Source organism: Vicugna pacos, chromosome 25 (genome assembly GCF_048564905.1).
Source record: "Vicugna pacos chromosome 25, VicPac4, whole genome shotgun sequence".
NCBI classification, from domain to species: Eukaryota; Metazoa; Chordata; class Mammalia; order Artiodactyla; family Camelidae; genus Vicugna; species Vicugna pacos.
Genome location: NC_133011.1, coordinates 1,143,731 through 1,159,863, shown reverse-complemented (window position 1 = coordinate 1,159,863; position 16,133 = coordinate 1,143,731). Strand labels below are relative to the sequence as shown.

Genomic DNA, 16,133 nt, shown 5'->3' with positions numbered 1-16,133 from the left:
TGCCTGCTACTTGTCTTTTACCTGTGTTAACAACTGGTGTATACAAAGACACAAGCAGAGTGGGGAATGCAAGCTGTGATGCGGGGTACAGCCTAGGCAGGGGCTGCAAGGCAGTTGGGTATGTTCGGGAAGATCACAGCTCAAGGTACTTGGAGCAGCAGGAGATGCAGTAGGACAGATATGCTCAGACAGTTATGGGCTGGGGCCTGGGGAGATGTTTGGGGCCAAGAAGTGATTTGCCCATACCTATACTTACAGTGATAACTGCGCAAAGGAGTGAAGGAAGCCTGGAATCAGAGAAGTTACTTGGGACCATGGCCGTGAAGGGAGAGATGATAACATGTACAGAGGGTATGGACATGGACTCCATAGAGCATAGTAGTTAAACAAGGGAGTGAGGGACGGGGGAGAATATGAAGTAACCCCCAGGTTTCCTGCTGGACGGTCTGGGCAGGTGATAGTGCAATTCACAGAGGTGGGGAAGCAAGAGAGGACGAGCAGGTCCAGCACTAACACACTCAGTGTGGGCAGATCTGACTTCCTCTTTGTAGTTCACGATGTTCCGGTTTAACAGAACGGGTCTGGTGACTCAGTTTTATTTTAAGTCTACATTGACTCTGTGCTGACTGTGTGCCAGATTCTCCGCTCTGCACAGGGCAGGGTGGGGTGCGCATCCTGTGTGAATAATAAAGCCCCGAGGGAGTTCACAGCCTCCATAGGGAGATAAGAGGTGGCAAGGAAATAAAAGTACATACAGCGTGAGATAACAATGTGAGCAACACCTTCACGGAACCAATGCTAGAGGATAAGAGAAAATGTGGTTGAAAGACAGGCATTAGTCAAGTTTGGCTGAAGTACAGTGTGCCCATGGTGGGGGGTGGGGACATTTGGAGACACCATGGTTAAAAAGGGTGGGTCCACATTGCTAAGAAATAATGAAGTGTGCTGTAGGTGAGGGAGAGATGGTTTGCAGGAGGACAGCTTGGAGGGGCTGGGAAGTCACTGGTACTGTGACCACTATGTAAGGAGGCAGTAAAAAAGGGGGGGGGCAGGGCAGTAACCTTGGAAGCCCAACATAAGAGGCACCAGGGCATGGGGAGCAAGCTGTTTCCAGGTAACTTCCCTTTTGTATTGAATAAACAAGACCTTTCTTTTCACGAGGAAATCTATGGTCATTTTGAATGTGCTCATTCCAAAGCATATTATTGACGCCAGAACATTCTGTGATATCAACTGAGTTGCAGCCTGAAACCCCTGTCCTCCTTCCTGCCACAGCCCCACCTCACACCTTTGCTCGACAGAGCCCACAAGAGCGCTGCTCTTTGCCTTCGTCACTGTCTGCCTCTGGTTGCCCAGGCTAGGATGGAAAGTCACATTCTGTGGGATGGGAAGGACTACCAACTGTCTTTCCTCCTCCCCTTCCCTCTGAAGGTCCCTGAATTATATGTCATGTCAGATCCATAAATTAAGGAAGAATAAGACTTGTGAACACTCAGGATATTCAGGGAAGGGAGAGGAAGTATTTTGTAGTATTCGGGATAGAAAAGCTTACCATCTAGACTTAGCAGTTCCACATCCTGGAGTCAATACCCGGAGGAAACTCACACATGTATTCCAGGAGAATTTTGGAGCAAAGCCCAGGAAGTATCTCCCAAGGTTCACCAACTGAAGAATTAATAAATTGTGGTATATATGTGCAGTGGGATATGATACAGCATTGACAGCTATACACATTGGTGTGGATGAATCACACCTACTGCTGGATTAAACAAAGCATGTCAAGAAGAGTTACTGAACAGTTCAAAAATGAGACCAAACAAAGCAATTCCATGGTTGGTAGTGTCTCAAGGAAATCAGGTATCTCTATGGTGAAAAAGGAGATGTCATCTGGAAAATATACACAAAAGATTCAATAGTGTTTGGAATGTCCTATTTCATAAACAAGGTGTTGGGTATATGGACACTGAAATTAAATTTCACCTTTTAACACTTCTGAAAGCAGGTGGTCCTAAATTCTGTATTTATCATTGTTACAGACATAACCAGTTCATTGTAGTAACTTTACTTTTCTTATATTCACAAGAGTGATATGTGTTAAAAATCAAATCTGAAGGATTATCTTAATAATTACAAAATACAAACTTGCAGGGATAAGATATTGAGTTAATATAGTTGCCAGCTTTTTAAGGGCACATAAAACAATGATATATCTTGAATTGATGACATCTTGGTTCAAATGAAATACTGATCTTTTTTCTTTAATCCATACATGTATGTTACACGTGCTATTTCGTACACCTGGTGGATTGTATGATAAAGAATCTGTTGTCTGTCCTCACACCTTCATCTTGTACAGGGGCTGGAAAAGCACAAATATTTCTAACTTACGACTATTCAATTGAGGAATGTGAGAATTTAGCAGAGACTGCTAGATGTCTACCCAATGTCCATTCTGGTTTTCCTTAAATAACAACATTAGTTTTATCAGGAACAGCTACCCCCGCCCCAGCAGCATTGCTTTCTTACGGCCTGAGGATGAGCAGAAAAGAAGGTATGGTGTTGGTTAAGTGTTTCTGTTTGTTTAGACTGAGCTGACTTATTCTTTATCACTTTTAAATAATCTTTTTTAAAATCAAGTTTATTGTCTTTTCTTTATGATATGTTAAGATTTTCTTATCTTTTATGTGTCAAAATTTGGAATTGTATTCTGATCAGTTCCATAATATGGGACTCTGAAGTGTAGATAGATAGATAGATGGATGGATGGATGGATTTTGCTTCCTATGTCAGTTCAATTTTAAAGAGTTTCCAGTGCTTTTGATACATATCCTATGTGTACACCAGTGCTGGACAGTTTGGGGTCTCTCTGGCTTCCTACTGCATACTTTTGTTCTCCAAGACATGGATATGCTCTTTATATGCAGATGCAAGTGTCTGCAGCCTGGAGATGAGTCTCGGAGTTTATGCATACATTACTAGGACGGCTTTCTTGAACTTTCTTACCTCAGCTGCTTCCCCTACATCTTCCTGCTCTTAGGGGTCATTTCCTGGGTTTCTTACTAGAAACTGGGGTTTTAGTTGTCTTGCTCTGACATGCACTCCGCACGACTGCGTCTGCCTCCCTTCCAAGCTTGAGAGGCTGTAAAGCGAAAGGTCAGGAGGGATGCTTGCTTCCCATGCTATGGAGATCACAGCTCCTGTAGCGAGAAGCGTTTTCCTTTTATTATATTTAGGGTGACTGCCTGGCCACTGTTGTCACTGTGGGGTTGCAGGATTGCCTAGAAGCTGGGGAAGAAGAAAAAAAAAAAGTTTTCCCCCCCCAATTCACTCTGACCTGAAAAGTTCCCTATTCCACTTCTCAGCACAGAAATGGATAGCTGCCTTTGGAGCTCCTTCTGGCAGTTGTCAGTGTGAAGTTCTAGGCAATAGGCACTTACTTACTGTATTTTATTTTTTGTCCAGGCTAGGAGAACCTGGAAGGAAAACAAAGGGACAAGCATCCTTGTTAGGTGGCACTTCAAAATATATATATATATATTTTTCCCAATCCACCTGCTACTATTTGCTTTTCAGAGCCCTCACATCCATGTTCTTTCCATGATTTTTAATTGTACTCACTGGGAGAGATGGGTAGGGGTCAGCCTCACTATATTTTAACTGAAACTGTAACCCTGACCCATAATTTTAAAGCATCATTTTATTATGAAAAAATTAGAACATATGAAGACAGTAATCCCCGTGTGTTTATCGGCCCATTTCAAGTAGGTAGCTCTAAAAAGTTTTCACCTGCATCACTCACTTGGCCACAACCTAAGCTAATTTTAAAGAAAACCTGAGACCTAGTACCATTTCACCCATTTGTATTTCATGACGTATCTCTAAAAGATGAAGAAGTTCTAAAACCAGAGCTACAATACTCTTACTAGAAAAGTTAACAGTCAGTGCGAAATATTTCAGTAACTATTTACTGTGCGCCATTCTAAGAAATTATCAAACTTGAAGTGGTCAAGTTCACTCCCAATTTATATCCAAAACACACAGAAGTGTGAGTAATGCACTATTTTGTGATTGGCCTCTGAGATGGAGTGAGGCAGTCTTGTGGGTCTAAGCCCTTAACCTATGTAAACTGAAGCTAACTCCACGTAAGTAATGTCAGAATTGAATTGTTAACCTATTCAGTGCCCACGACTTCAATTGCCATGGATATTTTCATGAACTCTCCAACTTCTATTCTGACATAAATTCCAAATGTGTATATTTTCTGCATAAATCAAATGCAAACTCGGTTGCATCACAGGCACCAAAAACTCGACATCTACAGAATGGACCTAGATTTCTTTTCCCATTTATTTTGTTTCTCGCATTTTTTATCCATGTATTCATTTATCCATTCAACACATGATTACTAACTTGCTGCCACAAGTCAAAAAATGGACTTAATATTTGAGATACAACATGTGGAAGACAAACATATTCCCTGATTTTGTGGACTGGTTTGATTAGCTGAAGGAAAATATAGCATAACTAATAGAAAGTATTACAAACATTCCAAAAACAAGAAAAATGCAATAACTTTATACAGAAGGTAATTCATCATAGCTGAGAAGCTGGTAATGTGCTCAGAAGAAAAATGATTAAACTCAAATTATAGGAATACACAGATTTTTGAATTGGAGTAGATGGGTGGGTGTAGTAAGAGTATTGCAGGAAGAGGATATTTTAAATGGGTCAACCATCATTTGAAAAACAGCCTAGGCTACATAAAGAAATAAGTAAAATCCAATAAAGTTGCAAGTGGACCATGAGGGAAGGGAGACAGGAAATGTGGCAGAATATAGCAGAAAAAAAGGAAAAAACAAAAAAAATCAAGAACAATATCGAGATTTGCTAATTCATCCTAAAGGCAAAAATGGGGAAAATTATATGAGAATAAATGTTAGATGTTCAATCCAAACAAAAAGATATATCCTGGATTTTTATCTGACCAGGAAGATGCCTGCCAGAAGGATGATGTGAATTGCTTGGATAATTTCTATGTAAAATTTCTGTTTTAATAAGCAGTTCACCACTGACTTGTAATCTGGACATCTGTTTACTGGAATTTTCTCTTGAGTGCATTATATCAACTGTTTTTACATCCAAAATATATTTTTATTTACTCCATAATAATATGCAGTTTTGTTTTTTTTATGTGTGTCTTTTTCATTGCTGACCAACTTATATGATTCTGATGGCATGGATTATATGTATGTCTCAGTGAATGAAAATATGTACCAAATATTCAACGTGCAAGGAATTTATTATTTAAATATTTTTTTATATTAGATAAATTTATATTTTAGAATCCTCTGACGTTTTGATATTTTTCTTTATTAGTTATGTGAAATAGCACAAGTCAGTGTAATAACACAGTCTACCTCATACGGTTTTTACAAAGTTAAAAAAATGTGAGCACAATTTTTAGAAGGGTACCAAGTACACAGTCGGTATTCAATAAATGCAGATGGTGATTATACTACTGCAATGGTGATGCTAAGCATCAAAACCCTTCTCACGACCTGATGCCTGCATGTGACATCATACAACAATTAAAAGACAGATTCTTGACCAAAGTGTCTCTAACGATTTTGCTAGGATTTTTAAGCTCAGTGTATTCCTTAAAGAAGTTGTGTTTATAAGTTCTCACTTCTAATTTGGGACATTTTTACTTTTCTTTTAATTAGAGTTGTTTTTTTTTTAAATAAATTATTCTCTGGAGGCTATTGATCTTCTCGAAGCCCTACCCCTAGGGAAGCAGCAATAATGAACTCAGCCTTCCCTTCTTTTTCCAGATTCTCATAATCTACAGATGTGCAGTAATACCTCACTGTTTTGAATCGTTCACTCTCACGCAAAGTCCTTTTAAACCCTCCTATAGCCATAGTTGTAATTCTCCAAACTATGTTTCGTAACTTCTGATACTGTCAGAAGAAGGACATAATCAATAAATGTGATTCCTCCCATGCACGATGCCCAGATCCTGCAGTTACAAGGAAGGAATATTCAGAAAACATGTGCTTAAACATTCATGAACATTTTGAGGTATGTTTTAGCAGGTAAGCGGAGCATTTACAATATTCTTTTTAACTGATATTCTTTGCTCACGCTGCTTTTGTTTTGTTTTCTAATTTTCCCCAGACGATGATTTTTCTCCTGTCCTTTCTCCTCTTTTTCACTTATTGCCAACCTTAAGGCAAAATTTTGGAATTGACTGAATAAATCTTTATTGTTTCCATCTGAGCACTTAGCTTTGGCCTTCGCATTCTTAGTGCCCTCGAGATAAACATCACAACGTTGTAAAGTGACTATAACTCAATAAAAAAGTTTTAAAAAAAGATAAACATCAATTGCTCATATTCAAACCAACTAGTTAATGAGACCACGAAAAAGCCTCTTTCAAGTAACATACCTTACTCCACCATTTTTTTTCCTTCTCCATCAAATCCATCAGTATTTCCTTTCCTTTGCATGGTTGTAAGAAAGTAAACTGGTTGCAGTCTCTCATACCGTGTCACTGTATTCACCAATTTAGTTTGTATTAGCTTAAATATTGACTTTGTGTTACTGTCTTCAGAATGGGCATTATAAAGAATCACAGGGGTTTAACTTGGATCCAAATTATTTCTCTTACCCATAGCATAAAATGTGTAACATGCATGAGTCATAAATGTATCTGTGTCTTTAAGTGCTTCCTCACGATGCAGTAAATAGATAATGATAAAAGTCAGTGAATGAATAAGTTAATAAATATTTATGATCAGAAAGAAAAACTTAAGCTAAATTAAAAGACACAGGTATTGTCTTATTTCCAACCCTCTGTTATGTAACTGTTATATAAATTTCGTGGCCCTGCCACACTCATCCATTATATCTATTGAAAAGTAGCAATAAAAATTCCCACTTATATAGAAGTTGCCCTTCCGACACCAATATCAAGTTTTGATGTGTCTAATAATGTGGGATTTGACATTAGTCCTTTATCCAAACCTTTCCTTTTGCCTACCCAAAATACCAGCAGAGCCAGCAAGTAAAAAAATTCCTTCTCTCTAACAAGTTTCCTGTTTTCTCCGTGCCTGTGGCCCTAGATTCCTAGCGTGAGCTCTACAAAATTCTGCTTCTGCTTCTTCTCTTAGGAATAGGTAAAACCTCCAAGTTCAATTTTTCTACCCCTCTTGCTGATCATTCGCTTTATCTGTATTTTAAGATAAATATAATCAAGTGACAAACAAGAGTCATATGTTTAATCCTTTTCCTTTAATCTTGAAAGACCTCATTAATCTTAACCTTAATCTCAAATACCTTAATACCTTAATCTTAATCATGAATACCTCATTTGCTATGAGATGTGACTCTGCATAGATATTACAGGAGACTGACTTGATGATGGTTAATTTGACAACATAGAGGTTGGAACCTGTAAGTCAGGGTCATGAGCCTATTACGTAATCATGTTTAGTTGTTGTTTTTTTTTAACATGTTTTTCTTCTCAATTGTAATAAATCAACTCGAAAAAGCCTTTTGCACATGCCTAGACTCCACTGCAATTCTGTCTGCCAGCATTCTCAATAAATGTCTTTGCATCTGAATGGATGTATCTGTCCCAAAGGACACTCTGCTTACCTGTTCACACGACTTGCAAAGAGCTGAATTCACTGTTAGATTCCCTACCCTGAGGGGAGGTTCACAAGTCTTTCAAAAGGACAGTTGTCACACTCCTACTGTGGGACAATCTGATTCAACTATTGTGAGTGAATGTCACACTTGACCTCTTACCTCTTGCATAGTTTATATCAGGAGCTGTTTATACACTGGAAAAATAACTATTTGTCTTTGTTAATATTATTCCATAAAATATACTTAATTTCTATAGGTAGGGTACTTCCAAAGTTAAGATGAAACAATGAATCATATCCTCCTCTTTTGTATTATACCAGGGGCAAGTAAGAACATTATGGATCACATAAACAAGACCACAGTCACTGAGTTCATCCTTCTAGGATTTCAGAATGAAAAAGAAGTAGAAATTCTTCTATCTTCTGCATTCCTGCTTATGTACGTGACGTCTCTGATTGGCAACACCATGATTATCTTTTTGGTGTGTGGTGACTACCGTCTGCATTCACCCATGTATTTCTTTGTATCCAATCTTTCTTTTCTCGAGGTTGCCATTATGTCCACAGTGGTGCCTAAGATGCTGGCCAACACACTTTCTCTCACCAAAGCAATATCCTTCATGGGGTGCCTTGCACAGTCTTTCTTCTACTTTCTCTTGGGATCCACAGAATTCTTCCTCCTGGCTGTCATGTCCTTCGATCGGTACGTTGCCATCTGCAACCCACTAACACGCAAGAAAACATGTGTATCATTGCTTCTGGGATCTTACGGGGGTGCATTTTTGTCAATTTTGGCATCAGCAATATTAAGTGCTCCTCTGCCCTTTTGTGGGCCAAATGTAATCAATCACTTTTTCTGTGACAGTGCCCCTGTGCTAAAGCTGGTCTGTGCGGATATCTCTCTGGCTGAACTGGCTGACTTTGTCTCCTCTGCTGTGTTGTTACTGGGTTCCTTGCTCCTGACCGGACTGTCTTACACGTACATTATCATTACAATCTTTAGAATTCCCTCTGTCCAGGGACGGCAGAAAGCTTTCTCCACCTGTGTGTCGCATATCACAGTCGTAACACTTTACTATGGAAGCTCCATCTTCATCTACGTCCGTCCAAAAAAGGGCAATGCGATGAATGTTAACAAATTTGCCACAGTACTAAATACCATTGTAACACCAATGCTGAATCCTTTTACCTACAGTCTTCGAAATGAGAAAGTTAAAGATTCCCTGAGGGACACCTTCAATAAATATGTAGGCATGGTAACAAATTTAAGATCTTTAAGATCTCAAAAATGATATCTTTACAGCAAAGATGTCATATCTGGCAATAAAGTTATTTTATCATGTATCTATTTAAAAGTTAATATTATTGCATAATGGAAAAATTTAGTAAAACATACATTAATTTCTAATCCCTGTCCAAGTTCACTTAATAGTGATTAACTTATGTCTAAAAATACACTCGTAATACACATACTGACAGGTAGATAAATATAAATAACGTGATTATTATTATTTCTATTTTCCTGTGCCTCTGGTGTTTTAAAAATAAAATTCTTATACAATCTAATGATTTGGAGAATTGCTTGTTTAGGTCTTCTGCCCATTTTTGGATTGGGTCACTTGTTTCTTTGATATTAAGGTGAATGAGCTGTTTGTATATTTTGGAAATAAGTCCCTTGTCAGTCGCATCATTTGTAAATATTTTCTCCCAATCCCAAAATGGGCAGAAGACCTAAACAAGCAATTCTCCAATGAAGACATACAAATGGCCAATAGGCACAAGAAAAAATTGCTCAGCATTGTTAATTGTCAGAGAAATGCAGATCAAAACTACAGTGAGGTACCACCTCACATCAGCCAGAATGGCCACCATTGAAAAGTCTACAAATGACAGATGCTGGAGAGGGTGTGGAGAAAAGGGAATCCTCCTACACTGTTGATAGGAGTGTAGATTGGTGTAGCCACTATGGAGGACAGTATGGAGGTTCCTTAAAAAGCTGAAAATAGACTTATCATGTGATCCAGCAATCCCTCTCCTGGGTATATATCTGGAGAAAACTAAAATTCAAAAAGACACGTGCACCCCAAGGTTCATGCAGCACTATTTACGACAGCCATAGTCTTTCAGCCAAGACATGAAAACAAAACAGATGACTGGATGTAAGAAGATATGGTACATATATACAATGGAACACTACTCAGCCATAAAAAAGAACAAAAATGCCATTTGCAGCAATATGAATGGACCTGAAGATCATCATTCTAAGTGAAGTGGGCCGGAAAGAGAAAGAAAAATGCCATGTGACATTATTTATATGAGGAATCTAAAATATAATAATAATAATGACACAAATGAACTACTTATTATTGATAACTTAGATGATTGATTTCTTAAACATGTGTAAGCACATTTGACTGTCCTTTATGACTGGATTATCATATTATGTTGATTCTTATTTGTAGATGGCTTTATTCCTTTGATAACTATGTAAGTTTAAAAAGCTAACGCTCTAATCTGTTCTTAGAAACAATGATCAGTACATATATGTAAACTAAAAAAAGTGCAGTATACTGTATATGTGTATTTACACACAATACAATGTGTATTGCAAACTGTAATAATTCTACCTAATAAAACTGAAAAAGAAAAAAAGGAGAGTAAATACAAAAAAAGTTAATAAAGCCTATTTTCCATCATTTTAATAAAAATGGATTGTTTCTTCTATTTGCATGTGTCCTTTTCTTTATGATTATTAAATTGCTAATAAGGTGGTATATTTAAACAAAAGTTATGTTTATGTCAGAGTGAAGGTATTCTTTTTCAATCTATACACTTAATATACAAGTCAATCACATGCTTCTATTTTTTAAACAATTAGAAAAATGATGTATTTTTTGGTTCCATTGGTAAAATGGAATTGCAGAAATTTATTCTCAGTAGTAGCGACAGACTTTATTGATATTTCCATACAACTTTCTGGGTCCAGGCTGTGACAAAGAAATCTCAAATTTCTGAAATGATTCCTTAAAATATAAAACACATAGCTCTTGAACTGAGAATAAACATAAGTAATTAACAAGCATGTGATTTTGGCTCCTTTATCTTTATAACAGCGGTCTAGGGGCCGTTTTAAAGGGAACTGAGAATCAAATTGTGTTTAGTGTAAAACGTGTTGAATCTACTTTCATCAAAGTCAGGGACTCTGAGATATTTCACCTGGCAGATTCCACTCAAGGCTGGAGTAACACTTTCAGAGAAATGTGATCGTCTCACCCCAGGAGGGTTCTTGAGAAGCTCTGATGGCTCTGGGTCAGTCACAGGAATTCCTCCCTTTGGAACTCATGTTTCTTGTTGAGCCATCACTTCTTTATGAATCTTACCCCTCTTCCTTGCCTGAATGGAACCTGAGCCCTAACTCTCTCAAGTGGAATTATTTAACGTCTCCCACCCCTTGTATTCGGGGTGAGTCTGTGGAACGATAGACTCCTTGCCATGTAATGCTTTGCCCTGGATACCGTTCTTCCACTCCTTTTAAAACAAACAAACAAAACAAAAACATCCTTTAAGGCTCATGCTTAGGAAATACACAACCCACTCTCCCCTCATTGAGACAGTTCACTAACCTACCGGCCACTCCGTTTCATGTGCAGGCGACACTAGAATCATGACTTTCTTTCCTCCCAGAATCCTTGCCCTCAGCCCTGTGGCCAACTCATCTTTCTTCTCATGATCTGATTTATCTCACTTATTCTTATACTTTTGGCTGTTTTTTTGGTGATCTAAAACTAAACCCTGTCTTACATTGCTATTTTAAGCCACTAAACTTCTATATATCACTTCCTATTAATTCACACAGTACGAATAATCTTATTACAACTGCATTTCTTTTTTTTTTTTAAGTTTGGACTTCGAGTCAATGTTTGCTTTATTCCCTTCTTGTATATTTGTTTCTCTTGCTGACAATCTGAGAGTCCCAAGTCCGTTGTTTCCTTGCCTTTGTCTTCAGCTCCATCTACAGAACTAAACCCCACTTAACGGGACTCTTGTCTTTCCCCATATGGGCCCGAGCTAAACAGCTGAGTGGTCTCAAGGCAGAGTGCACACACAGGCAGCTCACTGTCACAAATTGGTGATCTCCCGTTTCAACCAGGCACTCATTTCTGCTCACAGACCCGCCCATCTGTCTTCCATCAGCTATCAGTCCCATTTTACAAAATGAGTCTGGAATGCCTTACCACGTTCTTCAAACCTTAGCCTCCATTCTTTATGATAAACAAGAGCTGTTGACTTTGTCTGGGAAACATAAAGCAAATGAGTGCTCTGGTGGGAATTCGTACAGGTCCTAACTTTATTTCTTTGAATCGTCTTCTGATTAAAATGATTTTCTCCCTTCTGCCTCTCATGGTAAATCAAAATGCTTTCCTTATTGAATGCTGGTATCACCACATGTCACATTTGTCCCCAGATCTCTTACTTTTCAACCTCAAGCTGTCAGTTATCACATTCTATACTCATTCCTTAAAATGTTTGCTTACTAGTGGACCCTTACTACAAGAATTCAAACTTAATTGGATGCTAAGATCTTAACATCTTACAAAAGTACAATGACTCCACCAATATAGGTACATTTATTTATCTCATTCTTTCACAATTGCATTTCTCAGGGTAATTGTTTTGCCCTGAGAAACACACACACAACTCAATTTAGTTCCTTAGAAGTTAGTTCCTCCTCTGCTGTAATCAGTTTGGTGTACACTCTCTTCCCAGTCCAAATATGCTGCCCTTCCCAGGACAACAGGGCCCTATCTCTGTATTGAGAACTTTGAGGAAAATGTCTTAATCCTCACCTTTCCTGCTCAATGCCTCTTCTTTCCAGAACATTCTCTTCCCTTAGAATTTATGCAACAAACTCACAAACGTCCTTCCATCTCTGTGATTTTCCTATTCCCTTTTCAAGTTCTTCTCTTAAAAATTATGTTTTAAAATTCCTCCATGCTCTGTCATTCACTATTTTTTGGTTTTTACTCTCTTCCTGAGAAATTTATCTATTTCCATATTTTCAAATGTGATCTATATGTTGAAAACTTTCTAATTTGTAACTTTCAGTCAGGTGACTTCTCTGAGCTCCAGATCTATACATCCAAGGATCCACTTGTCATTATTTTTTTGGACGTCTCTCATATGTAAATCAGTAATCTTTTCCTCCCTACATGCAAAGCCAGGCACCTATCAAGTTTAAAATTAGAAAGGCGCTTTTGGTAAGATAACTGAAGTCTGGTTAAATATAAAGCACAGTCAATATACTAATCAGAGACAAACGTTTACGAGGTAGACATTTGATTGTTTTTGGTACTCGTCCACAAGGTCCAGACCGATGACGTTCTCCTGTTTATATCACCCATTTCCTGTCTTATCTCGGTTTCCAATGCATCACTTTCCTTCTACCCAACATTTGAAACTGATGGATATGCTAAGGACCAACAACAGTCCTCACAAGTCGAGTTACAGGAGGAAGTGTGAACGTGAGGGCTGGAAGGAGAAGGGTTAAAAGAGCCAAGGACATGTGGTGAGAAGAAACTTTATGAGCTAAAGGGTCAAAGTGCACCTGCCCCTGAAGCTCAGGGGTAGATGTGGAGCACGTCACAAGTCTGTGAAGAGACTACAAACTGGTGCCACTGCACAGGAATAAATGGGTCCCGGTTTTCCACTCCTGATCTCATCACCTGTGAGACATTTCCTGTGATGGGTCGCATCATTAAATCTAGACCAGACCAATCTCTTCTTTCCTGTGGATTACTGCTATGGCTCTAGCAAATCTTTGCTCTCTTTCAGTCTTTTCTCTAAACAGTAGGGAGAATTGCAAGTGCAAAATATATCATGTCATTTCCAAATGGATACCTTTTGATAATTAATCATTGTTCTCAGTGCAAAATCCAAAACCCTGCAGGACTGTTAATGACCCGCACGGACTAGCTCTTGCCTTTCTCTCCAGACTCATCTAATTCCTCCATCCCTGGCTTCCCCTGGCTGCTTCCACGTTTCATGCTGTGTTCTCTGCCTGGACCACTATTTCCATTCTTATTCTCCTTATCCTTGAAGCATAGGTTAAAGCACTACAAAAAAATGGAAAGTTTTGTTAACTTTCTTTTTTGATTTTGACCTTATTTTTCTATGTTCATGCACAAGCGTACATTTTTATTTCACAGGCAATATAAAGAGATATGAAGAAATCAATTATTCCTTTGATGACTCAGGACATATTCCTCTCTCCTTTAAGACTGCAGGCTCCATTAAGGCAACGTCTTCCTCAGCCATTCCCTGAGTAACCCAGATTGCAGCAAGGGGGCTAGCATACACCATGGGATTGGAAATATTTGTAGAATTAAGGAATGGAATAGTAGGCAGGATTTGTAGAGGTCTTAATAGTGGCTACATTTAAAAAGTATGAGTGTTTTAAGCCTTTTAATGTGCAGCTTTGACTCCCAGGGCTCACAAGAGCATACAGTACTCTGGATTTTTCTTTCCCTCCCTTTCCTCTCCCTTCCCTTCCTTTCCTTTCCGTTTCCTTTCCTTATCCCTCTCTCTCTTCCTTCTTCCCTCCCTTCTTTCCTTCTTTTTGTCTTTTCCCCTCTCCCTCTCCTTCTCTTTCTACCTGTCCCTCCCCATCCTCCATGCCCTCTTCCTCTCCCTCCCTTCCATCTTTCTTTCCTTTCCTAGAATTTCAGTAAACAATGACAAAAACTCGAATTTATTATACTAAATCTTTGGCACTTCAAAAGTCCCTGTTTATTCTTGTCACTAAAAGATGATTTAGGTTAACGCATAAACCATTTATCTTTTCTTTTTTCCATTCATTCATTCCACAGATACTCAACAAGCATAAATAGCACCAAGAACTGAGTTTACAAGGCCAGTCTCTAAACCATACTTAAAAGATGCCTAACTTTCTGTATCCAGGCTTTATGAACTCAGAAATAGGAATCTGAAAATAATGTGTATGTAATCATTATGCCCTGGAATTACACAATCCGATTCCCATCAGATGGTGAAAGAAAGTGTCCAGGGCAAAAGTGTCCCCAAAATGTTTTGATAGAGGCAATTTTTCTTCTGAGCAACTGCTGGCAACGGGCCATGAAGAAGCTGTTTTCTTATGATTTGTGGGATTTAATGTAGTGCTGGTGATGACATTCAGCTTTGAAGGCTCTGAACCTGCCACTCACTTATCCCTGAACTTGATCCACTTTGTATTCTGTGTTGATCTTCTTTATCTAACAAAGAAACTTCCCTTCCCTCTTGCTCCACAGATGCCACGATTCCTTCTCATGGCTCTTCTAACAGCCTCTTTGAAGTCTTTGTTCCTCAAGCTGTAGATCACAGGGTTCAGCAATGGGGTGACCACGGTGTAGAAGATGGAAATTATCTTGTTGATTTCAGGTGACAGGTGAGCACTGGGGCGAATGTACATGGAGATCATGGTTCCATAGTAGATGGTGACAACAGCCAAATGAGAGGCACACGTGGAAAAGGTCTTCATTCGGCCAGAGGCTGAAGGAATCCTCAATATGGAGGACACAATAAAAGCATAGGATACAAGTGTAAGAAAAAAGCAAATGCACAGCACAGCAATTGACAGGATAAAGATGACCATCTCGGTGATATAAACGCTGGAACATGAGAGCTGCATGAGGGGTGGGAGGTCACAGAAGAAATGATTGATCTGGTTGGGTCCACAAAAATCCAACTTGGAAATCATCAGGGAGGGCAGAAATCCTGTGCCAAGCCCTGTCAGCCAGGAGATGGCCACCAACTTGGTACCGATCTCAGGACTCATCAGGAAACAGTAGTGCAGTGGGCTACAAATGGCCAGATATCTGTCATAGGCCATCATGGCGAGAAGGAAGCACTCGATAGCCCCGAAGAACACAAAGAAGTAGAGTTGTGCTATACAGGCCGGGAAGGAGATGGCTTGGCGCTGGGAGAGCAGGTTGGCCAGGAGAAGGGGCACAGTGGTGGATGTGTACCCAATCTCCAGAAAGGAGAGGTGTTTGAGGAATGTGTACATAGGTGAGTGCAGTCGCTTCTCCTGGCTCACCACTGCAATAATGACAATATTCCCTGTGACGTGAGGAAGTAGATGAATAAAAAGATCGCAAAGAGCAAGGTCTGCCACTCAAGAAGGTTCTGGAATCCTAGTAGCTGAAATTCAGTAACAGTGGACACATTTGGGGACTTCATTGCCTGTGGAGGGCGGAAAACATTTTGGAAAAGTACTGTACACAAGTCATAAAAATATTTATAACTATGGGTGTTTGGAACTTCAGAGACTAATATTTAACTTAATTTGGATATTTATGTACCACATTTTAGAGAAGCGAATACAGAATTTAATCTTGCTTTTAAAGAATACATTTTGATACCAGAAGCTAAACGTGGATAATTAGGGCTTGGAAAGAACTTCAGCAAATTCCATTTGTGGGGTCC

General features: G+C 39.0%; 1 protein-coding gene and 1 pseudogene across 1 annotated transcript; one reads left to right on the top strand and one right to left on the bottom strand.

Annotated features, from left to right (window-relative positions):
• The first annotated feature begins 7,990 nt into the window (after window positions 1–7,990).
• On the top strand, window positions 7,991–8,944 carry LOC116277952 (olfactory receptor 6E1-like). Its single transcript, XM_031672676.2, has one exon. The coding sequence runs from the start codon at window positions 7,991–7,993 to the stop codon at window positions 8,942–8,944; it is 954 nt and encodes a 317-aa protein (XP_031528536.2).
• A 5,972-nt stretch (window positions 8,945–14,916) lies between these two features.
• LOC116279907 (olfactory receptor 11L1-like) lies at window positions 14,917–15,887 on the bottom strand (annotated as a pseudogene).
• Between the last annotated feature and the right edge of the window lie 246 nt (window positions 15,888–16,133).

What these genes read in the sequence shown, in the direction of transcription:
- LOC116277952 (XM_031672676.2), top strand. Translation starts at nt 7,991, where the DNA reads ATGGATCACATAAACAAGACCACAGTCACTGAGTTCATCCTTCTAGGA.